General features: G+C 45.5%; 1 protein-coding gene across 1 annotated transcript; it reads left to right on the top strand.

Annotated features, from left to right (window-relative positions):
- Positions 1–913: 913 nt before the first annotated feature.
- On the top strand, positions 914–19855 carry SIGLEC15 (sialic acid binding Ig like lectin 15). Its single transcript, XM_073624569.1, has 5 exons — positions 914–1083; positions 10682–11065; positions 11316–11681; positions 15280–15310; positions 19510–19855. The coding sequence occupies exons 1-5, from the start codon at positions 1032–1034 to the stop codon at positions 19556–19558; spliced, it is 882 nt and encodes a 293-aa protein (XP_073480670.1). The 5' UTR covers positions 914–1031; the 3' UTR covers positions 19559–19855.
- The last annotated feature ends 305 nt before the right edge of the window (positions 19856–20160 follow it).

The following is a 20160-nucleotide window of genomic DNA, read 5'->3' on the forward strand; positions in this document are numbered from 1 at the left end:
ACATCAGGGGTGATTAAATGTGTTCCCTATGTGTGCTTTCTAACTGTGGGGGAGGGGAGGTGCTTTCACTAAAAGGAAAACCGAGATCCATGCTTCTGCTTAGCAGAAACACACGATCTCCATTTTCCTCTCTGGCAGATTGGCGATCTGTCTTGTTTACATTTACCTTGTTTACGTATATTGATTGGTTTGTGCAAAAGTTATAGCGTCTACAAAATTATTATTATTATTTTTTTACTAGTAATGATGGTGATCAGCGATTTTCAACGGGACTGTGACATTGCGGCGGAACAGATCAGACACGGTTTTGGGACCATTGACATTTATACAGCGATCAGAGCTAAAAAAAAAAAAATAGCCACTGATTACTGTATAAATGTCACTGGCAGGGAAGGGGGTCAACACTAGGGGGGCGATCAAGGGGTTAAGTGTTCCCTAGAGAGGTGTTTCTAGCTGTAGGAGGAGTGGGACTGACTGGAGGAGGAGAGAGATCGCTGTTCCTGATCACTAGGAACAGACGATCACTCCGTACTTCCCCTGTCATAACAGGGATCTGTTTGTTTTCATTGACAGATCCCTGTTCTGCATCTCTGTGGAGCGATCGCGGGTGGCCAGCGGACAAAGAGTCACGCCGGACCCGCTGGTTGGCTCCCCCCCGCTCGTGAACGGGCGCGCGCGCGCATGCTCACAAATCGCTGTGTGCGCGCCCGACGTACAACGACGGTGATTAGCGCGCAGGGGAGCCAACTTGACGCAGTGCAACTGCGGCAGGCGGCCAGTAACTAGTTAATTTCTTTCTTATTTTTCTGCAGCCATAGATAAATGCAGAGAGCCTCACTATTATTCATCATGATGAGAACGACGTGACTAAGATGGAAAAATCCTGAAAATAGCAGCTCTGAGAGTCACAGGGTGTCCGCTACAGAGGAACTTCCCGATTTTCTTTAACTTTAGTTAATTATAACAAAGCGATCGAGTCCAGACAAAGCGATCGAGTCCAGACAGACAGACAGACAGCCCGGAATCCAGGGATGAGGACGATTCTATTCCTGCCCGTGTTCTTCATCATCCCTCTAAGTGGTGGTAAGTCCCTCTGTTTGGGTGCCATGAACTTTTTACATTTTTATGTCCAAAAAACAAAAAAATTGTCATTAGTATAACAATGAGCTTAAAGCAATAATAAACCCAAAACCCAAAAATGTAATATATTACAGCTTACCAATCATTAGATGTGGTGGCTGCATTTGTTTCTTTTCTTAGTTTTTTTTTTCCCCTTCTGTTTTCACCTGGTGATCTGGTCTCCTGTATTGGTGAAACACAACTCTGGATGAAGGAGCACAGCAGACAGCGGCATTGTCCACATAGGGAGGGGATTGTTTAATGTATTAGCAGATTTAAATACACTAACTAATGGAGGCTAAACTCCAGTATAATAAAGTTACAGCAAACAGTTCTTTTTTTTCATTTTGGGATAAAAGTTTTAAATGAATAAATAAAAGCTGATCGTTTTAAGCCCCCCCTGCCAGTGTTAAAGGGGTTGTAAACTTGATGTTTTTTTTCACCTTAATACAGTCTATGCATTACAATTATAAACCTCCTGTGAAGCAGCTGCCCCCCCAGACACCCCCTCCCCCCCTTTTACTTACCTGAACCTGGTGACGAGCCCAGCTTGGATAGCTTGATAGCAGAGCAGACATTGGATCCCGCTGCTGTCAATCAAATCCAATAACCCGGGAGCTGGGGGGCGGGGCCGAGTCCTGCTGTCTGTGCCAATAGACGCAGCAGCAGGACAAAGGAGCGCGCCCGCACGGGTGCCCTGAGAGGGGACCGCTCTTCAATGGGGCACTCGAGAAGAGGAGGAGCCAGGAGCGCCGCTGGAGGACCCCAGAAGAGGAGGATCAAGGCCAAAATCTGTGCAAAATCAACTGCACAGAGGAGGTAAGTATAGACATGTTTGTTTTTTGTTTTTTTTTTAAACAAAGCTTTACATATTCTTTAAAGTGGTTGCACACCCTGTACAGCCACTTTTACCTACAGGTAAGCCTATATTAAGGCTTACCTGTAGGTGCTTGAAATATCTCCTAAACCTCCACGGTTTAGGAGATATTTACAAAAAAGGCGTGCGCCAATGACTATGACATCGCACTTTAGAAAGGGCACATCGTGCTGTTTCTAATAAGGGTCATGCCGTGACCGGCGGCTCCCGCGCACATGCGCGGGAGTGACGTCACGCAACTCCGGCCAGTCACAGAGGCGGAGTTTGCGGCCCCGGAAGGAAGAGGGGTGAAGATGGACGCGGCCTGCACAGGGGACAGCGGTGACATCACGGGCTTCAGTTTCAGGTAAGTGATACATAACGGGCTACTATATGATGCATAATAGCCCATTATGCTTTACCTTTGCAGGGAAATAAAGAGGAAGTAAAACCCACCAGGGTTTACTTGCTCTTTAAGTGGCTTGTTTCATCCATGTAAACTGATAAATTCTGCTGGAGAGCTTGAGCCTTTTTTTTTTTTTTCTGGTTCACCGGATGAAAAAAGAAGAATGAAAGCCTAAAAAAGAAAACGAATGCAGCCATCACATCTAAGAATTAGAAAGCTGCAATATAATAAAGGTTTGCTTTTGGGTTCAATACTGCAGCGTGCGCATATTCGAGGTTGCACATGCAAAATCGATTTTTAATAATAAATTAAATTTTTTATAAACGCCTTTAAAGCTTCTCAAAGCGTTTTACAAAGAAAACACAAGAAATACACAGGATAATATAAAGGGAAAAAAAGGGACAATTATGTGAAAGGTTGTTTAACCACTTCAGCCCCGGAAGGATTTACCCCCTTCCTGACCAGAGCACTTTTTGCGATTCGGCACTGCGACGCTTTAACTGACAATTGCGCGGTCGTGCGACGCTGTACCCAATCAAAATTGACATCCTTTTTTCCCCACAAATAGAGCTTTCTTTTGGTGGTATTTGATCACCTCTGCGGTTTTTATTTTTTTGCGCTATAAACAAAAAAATAGCGACAATTATGAAAAAAGAGCAATATTTTTTACTTTTTGCTATAATAAATATCCCCCAAAAATATATAAAAAAAAAACATTTTTTTTTCCACAGTTTAGGCCGATACGTATTCTTCTACATATTTTTGGTAGTAAAAAAAACAAAAATCGCAATAAGCGTTTATTGATTGGTTTGCACAAAAGTTATAACGTCTACAAAATAGGGGATAGTCTTATGGTATTTTTATTGATAATTTTTTTTTTTTTTTTTTACTAGTAATGGCGGCGATCACCGATTTTTTAACGTGACTGCGACATTATGTCAAACACATCAGACACTTTTGGCGCGATTTTGGGACCACTCACATTTATACAGCGATCGGTGCAATTAAAAATTAATTGATTACTGTGTAAATGTGACTGGCAGTGAAGGGGTTAAGCACTAGGTGGCGCTGTAGGGGTTAAGTGTGTCCTAGGGAGTGATTCTAACTGTGGGGGGGAGGGGCTATGTGTAACACGTCACTGATCAACCCTTCCAATTACAGGGATCTGTGATCAGTGTCCTGTCACTCGGCAGAACGGGGAGATGCTTGTTTACATCAGCATTTCCCCGTTCTTCCTCTCTGTCAGACGATCGCGGGTATCCCCGCGGACATCGGGTCCGCGGGACCAGCGATCGCGGTCACGGAGCTCCCGGTGCCCGCAAGCCGCCTCTTAAAGGGCAACATACAAGTACGTTAATCTGTCGCAGTATATCTGAGTGAGACGGTCGGCCAGCGGTCAAAGAAAAACGTTTTTAGATTTGATTTGGATGCGTATAGAGAAGAGGACTCTCTGATGTTCTTTGGAAGTGAATTCCAGAGTTTTGGGGCATAGCAGGACATGGCCCGGTCTCCCATCGTGTGTCGGTGAGTAGGGGGGACGCACAGGAGACCAGAATTTGAGGAGCGGAGGTTACGAGGGGTGGGGGGGGAGTAATTGGAAAAACTTCAGAGAGATAATGGGGTGCCAAGCCATAAAGAGCCTTATAGGTGAGCAAGAGGATCCTAAAGTCAATGCAAAACCTGACAGGTCACCAGTGCAAGGACTTCAAGATAGGGGTAATGTGGTCACTTGTACCAGACCTGGTGAGGATTCTGGCTGTAGAGTTTAGAACATATTGAAGTCGATCAATAGTGGATTTAGGTACACCAGTGAGTAGAGCATTGCAGTAGTCAAGTCAGGAGAACACAAACGTATGGATGCATTGCAGAAGTCAGGAGAACACAAACGTATGGATCAGCTTTTCAGTGTATGATAGCATAGGATATTTCTCAAGTGGAAAAAAAGATGTTCTGACAACATTTTGTACATGTGGATCAAAGGTTAACCACTTACGGACCGCCGCACGCCGATATACGTCCTAAGTTTTAAGAGGAACATCATTGTTATGGCAGCAGCTAGCTACCATAACTCCGGTATCTTCTTCTTCTTCGGCCAGCGTTCTGCTTTCCGATAATGGTGGTCTCTGCGGCGGATTCGCCACAAGATCACTTATCAGCGGCGGGATAGGGCCACCCCTCCCCCGCTCCTGCCGCGCTGCGGTGCCCTCCACTGATTACCGGAGCCGTTGGCAGCGGCGATCGGATCTTCACCCTTGCTGGGTATGGAGACGAGTGAGGGGGAAGATGGCCCCTACCCGTCTCCATACCATTGCTGGGCGGAAAGCGACATCATAATGTCACTTCCGCCCATTGCTCTTACAGGGCCAATTTTTTTTTATTTATTTTTTTTTTAAATGACAATTTTTATTTTTCATTGCATTTTAGTGTAAATATGAGATCTGAGGTCTTTTTGACCCCGGATCTCATATTTAAGAGGTCCTGTCATGCTTTTTTCTATTACAAGGGATGTTTACATTCCATGTAATAGGAATAAAAGTGACAATTTGTTTTTTTTTTTTTAAAACAGTGTAAAAATAAAAAATAAAAAGTTAAATAAATAAATAAGAAAAAAATTTTAAACGTGCCCCGTCCCGCCAAGCTCGCGTGTAGAAGCGAATGCATACGTGAGTAGCGTCCGCATATGAAAACGGTATTCAAACCACACATGTGAGGTATCGCCGCAATCGGTAGAGCGAGAGCAATAATTCTAGCCCTAGCCCTCCTCTGTAACTCAAAACATGCAACCTGTAGATTTTTTTAAATGTCGCCTATGGAGATTTTTAAGGGTAAAAGTTTGCCACCATTCCACGAGCGGGCGCAATTTTGAAGCGTGACATGGTGGGTATCAATTTACTCGGCGTAACATTATCTTTCACAATGTAGAAAAAAAAAATTGGGCTAACTTTACTGTTGTCTTATTTTTTAATTCAAATTTATTTTTTTTTTAAAAAAGCGCGCTTGTAAGACCGCTGCGCAAATACGGTGTGACAGAAAGTATTGCAATGACCGCCATTTTATTTTCTAGGGTGTTAGAAAACAAAAATTTATAATGTTTGGGGGTTCCAAGTAATTTTCTAGCAAAAAAAAAAAACCTGTTTTTAACTTGTAAACAAAAAATCTCAAAAAGAGGCTCGGTCCTTAAGTGGTTAATAACCACTTCATTACCCGGCTATAGTAATATGACGTCCGCAGGAGGGATCTCCCATCCTGAGTGGGCGTCATATGACGTCCTCTGCTTCCTGGCTGTCTAGGGGGTACGCGCGCTCCCGCCACGTTGCTCGGAACCCGGTGCACGTGCCCGGCAGCCGCGACGTCTGCCGGGCACCCACGATTCCCATGAACACAACAGGACTGTAGATCTGTCAGGTGAGAGGAGACCGATGGTGTGTTCCCAGTACAGAGGAACACCGATCGGTCTCCTCCTCTTGTGAATCCCCTCCCCCTACAGTTAGAATCACTCCCTAGGAAATATAATTAACCCCTTGATCACCCCCCAGTGTTAACCTCTTCCCTGCCAGTCACATTTACACAGTAATCAGTACATTTTTTTTATAGCACTGATCGCTGTATAAATGTGAATGGTCCCAAAAATGTGTCAAAAGTGTCCGATATGTTCGTCGCAATGTCACAGTCACAAAAAAAAAAAACGCTGATTGCCGCCATTACTAGTAAAAAAATAAATAAAAATGCCATAAATCTATCCCGTATTTTGTAGACGCTATAACTTTTGCACAAACCAATCAATACACGCTTATTGTGATTTCTTTTACGGCCTAAACTGAGGAAAATTTTTTTTTTTTTTTAAATAGGGATATTTATTATAGCAAAAAGTAAAAAATATTGTGTTTTTTTCAAAATTGTTGCTCTTCTTTTGTTTATAGCGCAAAAATTAAAACCTCAGAGGTGGTCAAATACCACCAAAAGAAAGCTCTATTTGTGGGGGAAAAAACATAAAAATTTCATTTGGGTACAGTGTTGTATGACCGCGCAATTGTCATTCAAAATGGGACAGTGCTGAAAACTAAAAATTGGTCTGGCCAGGAAGGGGGTGAAAATGCCCGGTATTGAAGCGGTTAAACTAGCATCAAATATCACCCTTATATTTTTCACTTTAGACTGAACCTCACGTAGAGTGCCATCTATAGATAGGCTATTAGGACTGGCCTTATGTAATTAAAGGGGGGGTGCCAATAAGCATGACTTCAGTCTTGTCACAGTCTAATTGAAGGAAATTACGGGTTATCCGAGTTTTTATATCACAAATACAGTTCAATAGGAGCGGTGGCGGCTGGTGGTTTTTTGTTTGGAGGGGCGGCAAACAACCAACCCCGTGGCACCTCAAACCCCCCCTCGCTTCCTGCCAGTCCACCGGCACTTACCCCATCTAGGCGGCGGACACATCGGGCAGCGGCGGGGGATGGGGCATTGGTGGGCACATCGGACAGTGGCAGGGATCGGGCAGTGGCGGGGATCAGGGCATCGGCAGACATCGGGCAGTGGCGGGGGACCAGGCATTGGCGGCACATTAGGCAGCGGCAGGGATCGGGGCATCGGCATGTACATCAGACAGCGGCGGGGATCAGGGCATCGGCAGACATCGGGCAGTGGCTCCTGTGTCTTCTCCTCCTCGCTTCCGCTGTGCGTCTCCTCCCCTCCTCCTAGGCGTCCAATAGGATCACCTGTCCTTTCAGCCAATCGGGTGACGGGCACCAGACCCGCTTCCCGATTGGCCAGGAGGAGGTTCAGTGTTGCAATGGCAAATATTGATTCGCTGTTGTAACACTTGGGTGGGCTCATGGCGCAGTGCTCTGGGACCTGAGCCCACCCTATTTCGAACCCTATTAGAGCCTCTGGCTCTAGTCAGGTGCTTAAAAAAAAACCACCCCCGCCACTGTAATTCATGCACCCGGCGTCCTGAAAGGGCCCGGACGCATGGATAGGGGGTAGCAGCATGTGGATCATAGAGCATTAATTAGGATGTGGCGGCCGTGAATAGAGGAGGCGGCGCCTGGGCACCCCTAATGGACGGGCTGCCACTGGATAGGAGAGAAGCAGCCAAAGTAGAATCCAGTTTAGTGTGGATGTATATCTGAGTGTCATAGAAGTGATAATTGAACCCGTGTGATCTAAGCAGTTGGCCATGTGGGAACATGTACATGCTAAAAAGTAAGGGACCCAAGATTGAGCCCTGAGGAACACCATACTTGACTGGACCAACTTCAGACTGGAATCCACCAAGAAAAACAAAGTGACACGACCAGAGAGATGACTTAATCCATTTCAGAGCCAATTCTGAGACTCCAAATATGGCTTCAAGGCTAGAGAGTAAAAGATTGTGGTCTACAGTATCAAAGGCAGAACTAAGAGCCATTAGAATAAGTTATAAGTTAATTGTTATGGCAAAAAAACATTAGTAAAGTTTAGCTGAGGGGGCATCATTTCTTCACAAGGGGGGCATCTTTTTGGCTTTGTCCACCTCTGCATGATCTCAAAAATCTTTCATCAAAGCTCATCTCTGGGAAACTTGAAAATGATCCTTGCTGTAGGGCTGCGCCCGCACTGCAAGGGTTCAATTGCTCAATTGGGTCCATGGGACTTAAAGTGATTGTAAAGGTACGTTTTTTTTTTTTTTTTAAAACAAACATATCATCGTTACCTCCTCTGTGCAGCTCGTTTTGCACAGTGTGGCCCCGATCATCCATTTCTGGGGCTCCCCGGCGGCTCCTCCCCGCATCAGATAACCCCCCTAGGAGAAGCGCTCTCCCGGAGGGTTACCTTGCAGGTGCACTCCCGAGTCCAGCATTTGCTTTCAAAGACACGAATGCCGGACTTGGCCCGCCCACCCGCGTCATTGGATTTGATTGACAGCAGCGGGAGCCAATGGTTGCACCGCTATCAATCTATCCAATCAAGAGCCGGGACCCCGTGGAGAGAGGGACAGTGTGTCCCCATCGAGGGAAATATGGGGTTTAGGTAAGTAAAACGGGGGGGGGGGGCCTGGTCACTGCCAGGTGTTTTTTCACCTTAATGCATAGGATGCATTAAGGTGAAAAAACACGAGGGTTTACAACCCCTTTAACTGATCCATGCTGCTAGATTGGTGCCCATAGCATGTTCTCCTCCATGATCCAGCAACCTAAGGTCCCGACATCATCAAGGCCAGTGCAGGATGTGATGACGCCAAGGGACAGGCCACTGCCGTAGCATGGGAGAGCGCCATCAACCGGGGGAGAAGAGGAACGGGTAAGTAAAAGTGTTTCCCCTCTCCTCTAGGTTAAATAAGCAATTAACTCTTGCAGTGTGGGCGCAGGCCTCAGCTAGGAATCATTTTAATTTTTCCCAAAGTTGGTGTCTGTGTATGTGCCCTTGACCCACCAGTGATCCCATGCCCTTCCTTCTTTCATCTTTTCTGGCACAAAAATACCCACTGCTTAACCACATCACACCCGCGCTATAGCCAGGGCCGGCGCTACCACTAGGCAAACTAGGCAGCCGCCTAGGGCGCCCGGCCGCTGGTGATCCTACTCCCTCAGCAACAAACTCAACAGGCAGCCGCTTCGCTCCCGAGTCCCTCAGTACAGTGCCGGAGACGCTGGCGCAGCAGCGGCAGAGGACTGTATTCATTATGAAGGAAGGGAAAGGAAACATCCCTTGTGCCGCTGTGTGCCCCTGATCATCATAGTGCCACTGCCAGTGAGTGTGACCTGTCTGTGTACCACCGCGAGTGGTCACGTTGTCACCGTCTCTGATGTCCGCACTGCCTTTCTGCCCAGTGCTGTGCCCGTACGCCGCATGATCCCTCCCCATGGAGGCCGCTCTCCCTCCTGCCCATACACCGCACGATTCCTCCGCCACTAAAACTACCCCCCCTGTCGTGGAGACGCAGATGGTTCTCTCATCTGACCTGGCCTGTCCTAAACTATGGCAAGCGTCAGTGCAGAGTCAATGGCGGCATTCCAGGCTTGGTGACAGGTGGAGCCTGCCTGGACTCACCGAGGTGGGCAGCGTTTAAATTTGTTAGTTCCTCGCACTGGCAGCGGCGGGGTCAAGTCATCGGATGCAGAGAGAGCTGCAGAGGGGAGCCCCAGTCACACCGTCACCTGGTGAGTAAAAGTTTTCACTGCCACTGAGAGTCTCAGACTGCATTATTGTATGTACATGTATACAGATATTGTGTATGTATAATGATCAGCCAATCACTCTGATTTGTGTGTATCCCCCCCCCGGTAAGGCTGCAATTATGGGTGCTGATGTTACTGCATTTATGGGTGGAGTCAGGGCTGGAGTGGCAAAAATCCCTAGGGTGTCAAAAATCCTTGCACCAGCCCTTGCTATAGCCGAAAGACGGCTACAGCACGGGCTTACTTTGCCGGGAGGACATGCATGGATGTCCTCCTGTGAACGTGCTGCTTCTCCTCCTGATTATCAGTTCAGCCCTAACAGTGCCGCCAATCAGTGCCTCATCAGTGTTGCCTATCACTGCCACCTCTCAGTGCAGCCTCATCAACGCACATCAGTGAAGGAGAAAAATTGGCTGTTTTCACAATGTTATAACAAACTATGAAAATTTTTTTATTTCTTTTTTCAAAATTTTCTGTATTTTTTGGTTTGTTTAGCAAACAATAAAAAGCCTAGTGGCGATTAAATACCACCAAAAAAAGCTCTATTTGTGGGAGAAAAATGATAAAAATGTCATATGGGTACAGTGTTGTATGACCGCGCAATTGTCATTTAAAGTGTGACAGCGCTGAAAGATGAAAATTGGCCTTAGCAGGAAGGGGATAAAAGTGTCCAGTAGGCAAGCGGTTTAGAGAATGGGGCAATATGTGGCCTCCTTCCCTGAAGCTCAAGCCTTGGGGACAATAGCTAGGTCCAAGCACTTTCACATTATGGAGGGGATGGTGTCACTGGTCCCTCTAGGCCAGTGACGGCGAATCTTGGCACCCCAGATGTTTTGGAACTACATTTTCCATGATGCTCATGTACTCTGCAGTGTAGATGAGCATCATGGGAAATGGAGTTCCAAAACATCTGGAGTGCCAAGGTTCGCCGTCACTGCTCTAGGCTCTGGCACCAGCTGACACTGGGGTGAAGGCAGTGGCTTTCTGGACAGGTGTTGCATTGATGTGTGGAGGACCTTTACATCTAGTACCACCAATAGTATGGCAAAAGAGGATCTATTCAACAAAGTTAGCTGAGCAAATTTGGAAGTTCTCTCCTTCCTTTTACTACACATTTGTGTTATCTACTATGTCTTACAGGAGTAATTGGAAACTCTTGGTCTCTTCAAGTATCGAGAGATGTCAGCGGTGAGATCGGTAAAGCTGCCTCCTTGCCATGTTTGTTTTCTCACCCTCACAAGAGCCACCCTGGTGGGCTAACGGTCATCTGGCGAGTCAGACAACCGTACAATGGAACTGTGGTCTTCAGGTGTTCCAGCGACCACATTAAGGAGCCGTGTAAAACCACCGTGAACTACATGAACAAATTCCGGCTGATCGGAAACCCAAGAAACAACAATATCTCCATCAGCATAGGGAACCTGACTTGGGAGGACAGTAATAGGTATTATTGTCGGGTTGAACTGTCTAGTGATCGACATGACAAATATGAGACCAAATCTGGGACTTGGCTGCATGTATCTGGTAAGATCTGTGCTTCTATTATATTTAAGCTGGCCGCATTCATTCTATGATCTGACTATACCGTCTCCTTCAGATCTACCAACAAAGTAGTACAAGGGCCTGCTTGACTAGATACAAATTGAATAACTTCTATTACATTGCTTTGATGAATCTAGAGGAGATTGTTCCAAGGTTTCCTGTATAACCCTCAGACAGAAATATAAGTGACAACTAGGCAGATGGTAATAATAAATACTGCATATCTTCTCAGCCCCTCCCAGGATCGTCAACATCTCAGTGGGATTTGACCACAGGCGGGGATACCATGCAGTCTGTATTGCGGAAGGAGAACCTGCCCCCTCTTTGCTCTGGATCGACCCTCAGAACCATCAGGACATACTCCCAAGTAGCTCTACCTTGAAGCATCACCTGACCACAGAGCTCCATTACCTGCACCAGGATGGGAAGTATACCTGTGTGGCCACCAACAGTCATGGCAGAACGGAAGGCTCTGTGTTCTTCTTCAAGTTCAGGCCACAGCCCAACAGTTTTCCATATGTGACGCTGTGGGCTGCCCTGGGAGCCAAACTGCTAATGCTGCTACTGATGTTTGCTGCAGCTAGCTACTACAGCAAAGGTAGGCAGCTATGTCTTGTTAAAGTGGACCTTACAGCGGGATTACAATGTGGCTTAAGCAGCATGGCAGGAGCTGGGAGACAGATGGAGGAAGTACCTGTTGGTCGTAGCAGTCCTTCCCCTGTACTGGAGACTGACAGGGGAAGGAGGGCTTGTGGGGCGGCCTCCGCTGACTTGAATCCTCAATCTCTGAAAACTGAGGATATGCCACTAACACTAGCTGTGGGCCAGATAATATCTTGTAGCAGGCCAGATGTGGCCCACAGGTTATAGTTTGCAGACCCCTGAGACATTGCATTGTAACTTTCTTGCAAATTGCAAGGTAAGAGGCTGCAACAGAACTGCACAGGAACCTAGATTTACAAGGTTATGTATACTCAGTACAGGAAGTAGATGGTGACCCTGGATGATGCCTGAGCAAATATGACACTGTCCTTCTTAAGAGAGAAGCAAATGAGGGCAAGATCAGGAAGAGTACTCTGATCACATATGTTCTGTACCCACTTAAAGCGGAGTTTCACCCAAAAGTGGAAACTCCGCTTATCTGCTTCCCCCCCCCCCCCTCCAGTGCCATATTTGGCACCTTTCAGGGGGGAGGGTGGAACGGGTACCTGTTTTTGACATGTTATGTAACCTTCCCCACTTCCGGGAGATGGCGCCGTCCCTGGGAAAGTTCGACCCCCCCTCCTCCTTCCTCTGCCGCTGGGCCAGTTTGAAAGCGCAGCGAGCTTCACGCATGCGCAGTAGGGAACTGGTTGTGAAGCTGAAAGGCTTCACTGCCGGTTTCCCTTACCATGAATGGCGACGGCAGAACCTGAGAGCAGAGCCGAAAATCGGCTGGGGTGCCGACGTCGTGGGAACCTTGGACAGGTATGTGTCTTAATATTTGTAGCTGCTGACTTTTAATTTTTTCGTGGGGGGTCAGAACTCTGCTTTAATTATCCTTTCACCTGCACCTACAGTGAAATGTTACCATTTTAGCAGAACGCATGGAGTCCTTTAACCACTTGAGCGCCGGAAGATTTGGCTGCTCAATGACCAGGACATTTTTTGCGATACAGCACTGCGTCGCTTTAAATGACCATTGCGCGGTCGTGCGACGCTGTACCCAAACAAAATGGACGTCGTTTTTTAACCACAAATAGAGCTTTCTTTTGGTGGTATTTGATCACCTCTGCGGTTTTTACTTTTTGCGCTATAAACAAAAAAAGAGCGAAAATTTTGAAAAAATTACAGCAAAAATACTTTTTGCTGTAATAAATAGCCCCAATTTTTTTTATAAAAGGTAATTTTTTCCTCAGTTTAGGCCGATATGTATTCTTCTACATATTTTTGGTAATAAAAAAAAAATTGCAAAAAGCATATATTGATTGGTTTGCGCAAAAGCTATAGCGTCTACAAAATAGGGGATAGATTTATGGCATTTTTATTATTTATTTATTCTGCGATTTTTAATCGAGACTGCGACATTATAGCGGACACATTGGACACTTTTGACACATTTTTGGGTCGACTGACAATTATACAGCGATCAGTGCTATAAAAATGCACTGATTACTGTAAAAATGTCACTGGCAGGGAAGGGGTTAACACTAGGGGGCGATCAAGGGGTTAACTGTGTTCCCTGACTGTGTGTTCTAACTGTAGGGGGAGGGGACTGACTATAGGAGATGACAGATCGTGGTTCCCAGCTCGTAAGAACTCACAATCTCGATTTCTCCTCGCCTCACAGAACTGGGATGTGTGTGTTTACACACACACATCCCTGTTCTGCCTCTCGTGCCCGTGAACGCTTGTGGCCGGTGGTCATCGCGACCGCCGGTCACAGGCATAGTCACCCCCCGCTGTGCAGCGCGCACGTGCCTGCTATCCCACTTAAAGGGACCGATGTATAGTTACGACGGTTTGCGGGATCCTGTCGCAGTATAATGATGGCGGCTTGTCGGCAAGTGGTTAAAGTCCCCTGCCCCCCATTAAAAAAAATGATGTGCTGTAGCACTTAAATAAGTTCGGCTGCACTTCATTTTTTCTTGGTCCCTCAGCAAAGCCCCACCAATATCTTTTGATCCAGCCACTAAAGTCCACCTAGAGCAGCTTCCTGTGGTGGGGAGGAAATGATGATGCCCTGATCCTGAATTCAAAGCAGAGCCACCACTTTCATGTAGGTCGTGCCCACTTGTACTATAGTGGGAGGAGAATATGCAGCAAGGGGTGGAGAGGTCAGCATTGGCACTGTTGATTCATAAACCAGTAGCTTGTCCATCATCACCAGGCCACGCCCAGTCCTGCTCACGACTTTCTGGATTGGCAGCACTGCCTCTGCACCCTCCCACTGGGAGCTGCAGTGTCTGGGAAGGGAAGCATGCGATATACAAATGAAGGAGGATTTGGCTCAGTCAGGGAAGGTAAAGGAAGATTTATGCCCCGTACACGCGATCAGAAATTCCGCCAGCAAAAGTCGGATGTGAGCTTTCGGTCAGAAATCCCAACCGTGTGTATGCTCCATCGGACTTTTGCTGGCAGAATTCCAGCCAGCAAAAGATTGAAAGCAGGTTCTCTATTTCTCGGTCGGAAAAAGTTCCTATCTGAAAATGCACTCGTCTGTATGCAATTCGGACGAGCAAAAAAACACACATGCTCGGAAACAATTTGACGCATGCTCGGAAGCATTGAACTTCATTTTCTCGGCTCGTCGTAGTGTTGTACGTCACCGCGTTCTTGGCGGTCGAAAGTTCAGAGAACTTTTGTGTGACCGTGTGTATGCAAGGAAAGCTTGAGCGGAATTCCGTCGGAAAAACCATCCAAGTTTTTTCTGATGGAATTTCTGATCGTGTATACGGGGTATTAAACCAAGTTCAATTGAGCTTTAACTGGTTGCGGTCCAGCCTATGGTAAGATGACGCCGGGGGGAACCTCTCGTCGGTATGGGTGGACGTCGTAGGTATAAATATCTTGGACTGTCTACTTTCCAAAAAGGGGTCATTTGGGGGTGTTTGTATTGTCCTGACATTTCTGGGCCTCAATAAATGAGTCTGTCAGTACATCAGGACTGATCAATTTTTAGATATATACCATAGTTTGTGGACTCTATATCTTTCCTACAGACTAAATAATAAACACTGATTTGAGTTATTTTCACCAAAGAAATGTAGCAGAATACACTTCAGCCTAAATTCATGAAGAAAGATTATTTATTTGCAAAATTTTATAACGGAAACAAAAAAAAGTTGTTTTTTTTTTTCAAACATTTTCTGTCTTTTTTTGTTTATTTAGCAAAAAACTAAAAACCCAGTGGTGTTTAAATACCACCAAAAGAAAGCTCTATTTGTGTGAACAAAATGATAAAAATGATATTTGGGTACAGTGTTGCATGACTGCGCAATTGTCATTCAAAATATGGCTGCTGAAAATTAGACTGGGCTTGGGGGGGAGTGCCCGGTATTGAAGTGGTTAAACACTTTACTTTGAGACTAAAAACATACCTTGCTTTTAATTGCAATTCTTTAAATCAAACATCAGTCTTGTCCAGCAGATAACTGATTTACAAATTAGTGTTCTTGTATAATGATATATATATATTTTTTTTTGTTGCCATACAGACACGACAAAATCTATAGCCGACACTTTTCAGTAAGTAGCAGCTTTTTATGTTGATACTAAAATGGTTATAGAAATGGGGTAAACTAAAGTAAAATTCCAAGTAAATATAAGTTTTTCATATTACTTTTCTCAGGATGCACAGGTCCACTTTAACTATAACAGATAATAACTACATGTTAGCAGAGAACAAAGGACAACTCACCCATATTGCCTGTGATATTCCTACAACTGATCTTTCCTCCATTATTTTCTTACCATGCCTTGTTCTGCACTCTGTCTCCACGTGGAAGTGGCCATATTGGTTAAAGGAGCAAGGCTTTGCTTCCTCATATCAGAGCTGTCCTTATATGACTGGAGGGGTAACGATAAGGAAGTAGCAGGAGAGATTAAGGAAGCCTCAGATCCATACAATGGATGCAACAGAAGTAGGGAGATCCTGGCACTGTGGATCCTTAGCTACAGCTTCTCCTGCAGTAAGGAGAACAAAAGTATTGACATCACCAGATCCCACTCCAAATCTAGTAAGACTAGCGGTCAGAGGTATCTATGAAGCTGTAGGGATAGGAAGTGCACTGTTATTTTTCAGGAGGAATTTAAGATAAAAACTTTCAGACTACAACTTAGGCACATTTAGCATTTCTAGATATTTCCTATACAGTGGGTATAGAAAAAAAAATTACCCCTCTTTAAAATAATCACATGTTGTTGCTTTGTAGCCTGAAATTAAGACAGACACCGTTTTTGTTTTATCCAGCTGTATTTAATTTATGACAGAGTGGTCATTGTGTGCATGTGACAATATCACAAATTCTCCACATGTGGCTTGTATGGGAGGGTTGCAACAAAAAAGCCACTCAAGAAAAGCCTTCTCAAGAAAGGCCACATGCAGTCACGATTGAGCTTTGCCAAAATGCACCTTGGAGATTCTGAGGCCACCTAAAAAAAAAGGTGTTATGGTCAGATGAGACTAAAATTTAATTATTTGACCTCAACCCCAAACGATATGTCTGGCGGAAATCTAATACAACTCACAATCCATATAACATCATACCTACAGTAAAGCATGGAGGTGGTAATATCCTGTTATGGAGGCGTTTCTCTGCAGCAGGGACTGGAGCACGTGTCAGGATAGAAGGAGAAATGGATGGAGCAAAATATCGTCACAATCTTGAAGAAAATCTGCTACCCTCTACCAGAAAGTTCTCAATAGGAAGAAGGTTTACCTTCCAACATGACAATGACCCCAAGCACACAGCAAAAATGACCACCCAGTGGTTGAAGGAGAAGAAGGTGAATGTCCTTGCATAGCCTAGCTCAGATTTAAACCCCATTGAAAATCTGTGGAATGACTTAAAGATTGCAGTCCACAAACCATCACCATCAAATGCAACTGAACTTGAGCAGGCCTGCAAAGAAGAGTGGGCAAATATTGCAAAGTCTAGATGTGCAAAGTTAGTAGAGACAAGTCCCAACAGACTAAAGGCATTAATTAAAACCAAACACTGACATAAGGGGGTGATCCTTTTTCCAACTCAGTGATTCTGTTTTTGAATTTTTTCCTGACATGTTGGTGTTATATCTTTCACTTAGTTGCACTGAGTAAATACAGCTAGATATAATAAAAACCGTGTCTGTCTTCATTTCAGGCTGCAAAGTAAAGAAGGGCGATTCTTTTCTATACCCACTATAAGATAGCAAAAGGGAACCTGTGTTTTGGCAATGCTGGCCCCATTATCCGCACATATGGAACTTACTGACTATGATGCAGCGCTCAGGCCTACCTTCCGAACGCCAGACCTGAGCAACCTCCCAAACCAGCCACCACCAGGTATTTTGTGGTGGCTGCGTTCGAGGAAGGAGTAGAGGGAGCTATGCCGATGCACATAAGTTGGTTGGAGGGGCTTTAGAGAGAGGGGTTCTCCCATGGGTAGGAGACCAAGCTGAAGCCATTTTGCACTAAGAAAATGGCACTAAATGCAGAGGCAGTGTGTGGACAGGCGTCATTTTGTTGTAGTGTATAGAAATGATGGTACTTTTCCCCAGGATGTTTGAGCAAAGCAGAGATTCACTTTAATAGATAACAATTGTCCTGCAAATGGTAAGTTGCTATCGCTGACCTTCTAAAAATGCTTGTTGCCCGACTACCTTTGGTTTCAGTGCTTTCCGGGTCCCAGAAAATCAGCTTTGCAAGTACTGAAGTAACATGAAAGTATTGAAGTAAAGTTGAACTCCAGGCTGGAAAATAAAATACCCTTGTAGCGGGGCCCCTCACACTGAAAAGGGTTAAATGCTTGTGATGTCCAGGGGTACAGGAATCCGGTGTAATACTATATACCTGTCTGCTGCGGGCTCCCTCCATCTGTTCAAGCTGGTCCCTGCAGCCTCCTCTTTAAGCCAGTCACGGACGCAGTCACACACTTACCACCTCCACACACAATGCAGGGTTACTAGTCCTGCATTGTACATGATGTACAATCACATACGGGAGCTTTGGGGAGAAGAGGACAGCACCAAGCCTGCTGGAGGGGGTAATACTACCCCTTAGACCATTGGTTCTCAACCCTTCTAGTGCCGTGACCCCTTGATAAAATTTCCCAAGTTGTGGGGACCCCTAACAGTAAAATTATTTTCGTTGGTCATTTCATTGCTGTAATTTTGCGACTGTTATAAATCGAAATATAAATATCTGATATGCAGGATATATTTTCATTCTTACAAATTTAACATCTTAAAGCGTAGTGATTAATCACAAAAACAATCTGTAATATATAGTGCGAGATATTTATTTAAAATTAACATAAGTTACAAATGAGTAAAATGCCCCACCGAAAGACAGGGTAAGTGCCAGGCAGACGGTGGGCAGGGGGTGCAAAGTGGGAGCATTTGATGGCACAGTGGCTGCGTTTAATATGGCACAATGGCAGCGTTTGATGGGCACAGTGGCGGCAATTGATGGGCACAGTGGAGGCAATTGATGGGCACAGTGGAGGCAATTGATGGGCACAGTGGAGGCAATTGATGGGCACAGTGGAGGCAATTGATGGGCACAGTGGCTGCGTTTGATGGCACAGTGGCGGCAATTGATGTACAAAAATACTTTTATTAATTAGTGTCTCTGACTTACCAAAGTCACTCAGGTGTTCCGTCAGAATCAGCAACCCGTCTAATGTGTTAACCGGAAGTGACGTTTCGTTGCCGCCATCTTGGTACTCTCGTCCGCAGCAAGGCTAGTTAGAAGTCGAAGTGGACGTCTTTTTAGCAAACTGAGCTTATATACACTATATAAGCCTTATATAGTATATAAGCTCAGTTTATTGGTAAAAATACGTGTAAAATGCAAGACTTCGGTGGGTGTAAAAAGATGTCCACTTGCCGACTTCTAACTGTAGCCTTGCTGCGGACGAGAGTACCAAGATGGCAGTGACGGAACGTCACTTCCAGGCGGTCTCTACTCTCCCGGAAGTGGCGTCTCTCTGGCCGAGACGGACAGTGTTTTACACACAGTAACTTCGGGTCCGTCTCGGCCAGCTTTCCAGATTGGACCAATGGGCAATCGACCCCCAGGTTGAGACCGCTGCCTTAGACATTACAAGCATTTAACCCTTGTAGTGTGGGGGGGGGGAACCCCGCTGCAAGGGTATTATTTTCTTACAATCCCGGAGTTCAGCTTTAACAAGTTTACATTAAGACCCCTTTCACACTGAAGGCGCTTTTCAGGTGCTTTGTCGCTAAAAATAGCGCCTGAAAAGCTCCTCTCAAGCCCTTCACACTGGGGCGGTGTGCGCCCCTGCCATTAAAATCAATGGGCAGCACTGCGAAGCACCTGCAAAGCGCTTCGGCAGCGGTGCTTTGTGGGCACTTTCAACCCCTCCTTTGGGGTTAAAAGCGCCCTGCCCGCACAGCTAGCAGCGATTTACCGCTGACGCGGCCTGCGCCCCAGTGTGAAAGGGCTCTAATAAATTCCTGGCATGGCACAATATACACAGTGTCATTTAAAAACTTCTAACTTTTAGAATTATCAACAGTCCTTGAGGTTTAGTCCAGTGGCATTGCCTCTGCTAGGGTAATATCATTTTGCTGCAGGCAGACGTAAGAATTTTATTAGTCTCCTCCTACTCAATAATCAGACTGCTGCAGCAAGGGCTGATCTGTGTCAGATATTTGTGAACACAGCCAAGAAATGAATAGGCACCAGAATTGACATGACTGTATGTATGTCTCTGTTTTAGGAGAGCGCAGGATTCAACCTATGAAAACTACACCCAGAGAACTCCCTAAAGAAGGATCTGCAGCATCTGAGGAGCGAGCTTGCTGAAGAACTCGTCTGTTACTATTTCTTTTCTTCTTGGCTGATAATTGGCGATAATAAACACAGTTCCAGATTTGCAGGGGCATACTCAGCTTTGGCCAGGTTTGTCCCTGGAAATGGTCTATCTTTGAGTGTAACTTCACAATAAACTTGGAAAAACTGGTTTTGGGAATGTTACGTGCAGTTCTGTCTATTTTTCTTATTATGTAAACCAGGGAATGTGACGAAGGTGCATCTTTAGCCAAAACCTCATTTTCAATAGAGAAGGGGGCCATGTCTTGTTGGGGTTTTACATAAAGTTACATAGTTAATCTAGTTAAAAAAAAAAAAACGACACAAGTCCATCCACTTCAACAGTTTTGTTTTGGCTAGAGCAGGGGCTGTGTCCCGTTGGGGCTTTTCTTTCAGATGGAGCAGGGGCCGGATCCCATTGGAGTTTTAGCCAGAGCAGGGGCCGTGTTCCGTTGGGGTTTTTCTTTCAGCGAGAGCAGGGGCCGTGTTCCGTTGGGGTTTTTCTTTCAGCGAGAGCAGGGGCCGTGTCTTGTCTGGGTTTTTATTTTAGCAAGATCAG

This window comes from Aquarana catesbeiana, linkage group LG01, assembly GCF_042186555.1.
Source record: "Aquarana catesbeiana isolate 2022-GZ linkage group LG01, ASM4218655v1, whole genome shotgun sequence".
NCBI lineage: Eukaryota > Metazoa > Chordata > Amphibia > Anura > Ranidae > Aquarana > Aquarana catesbeiana.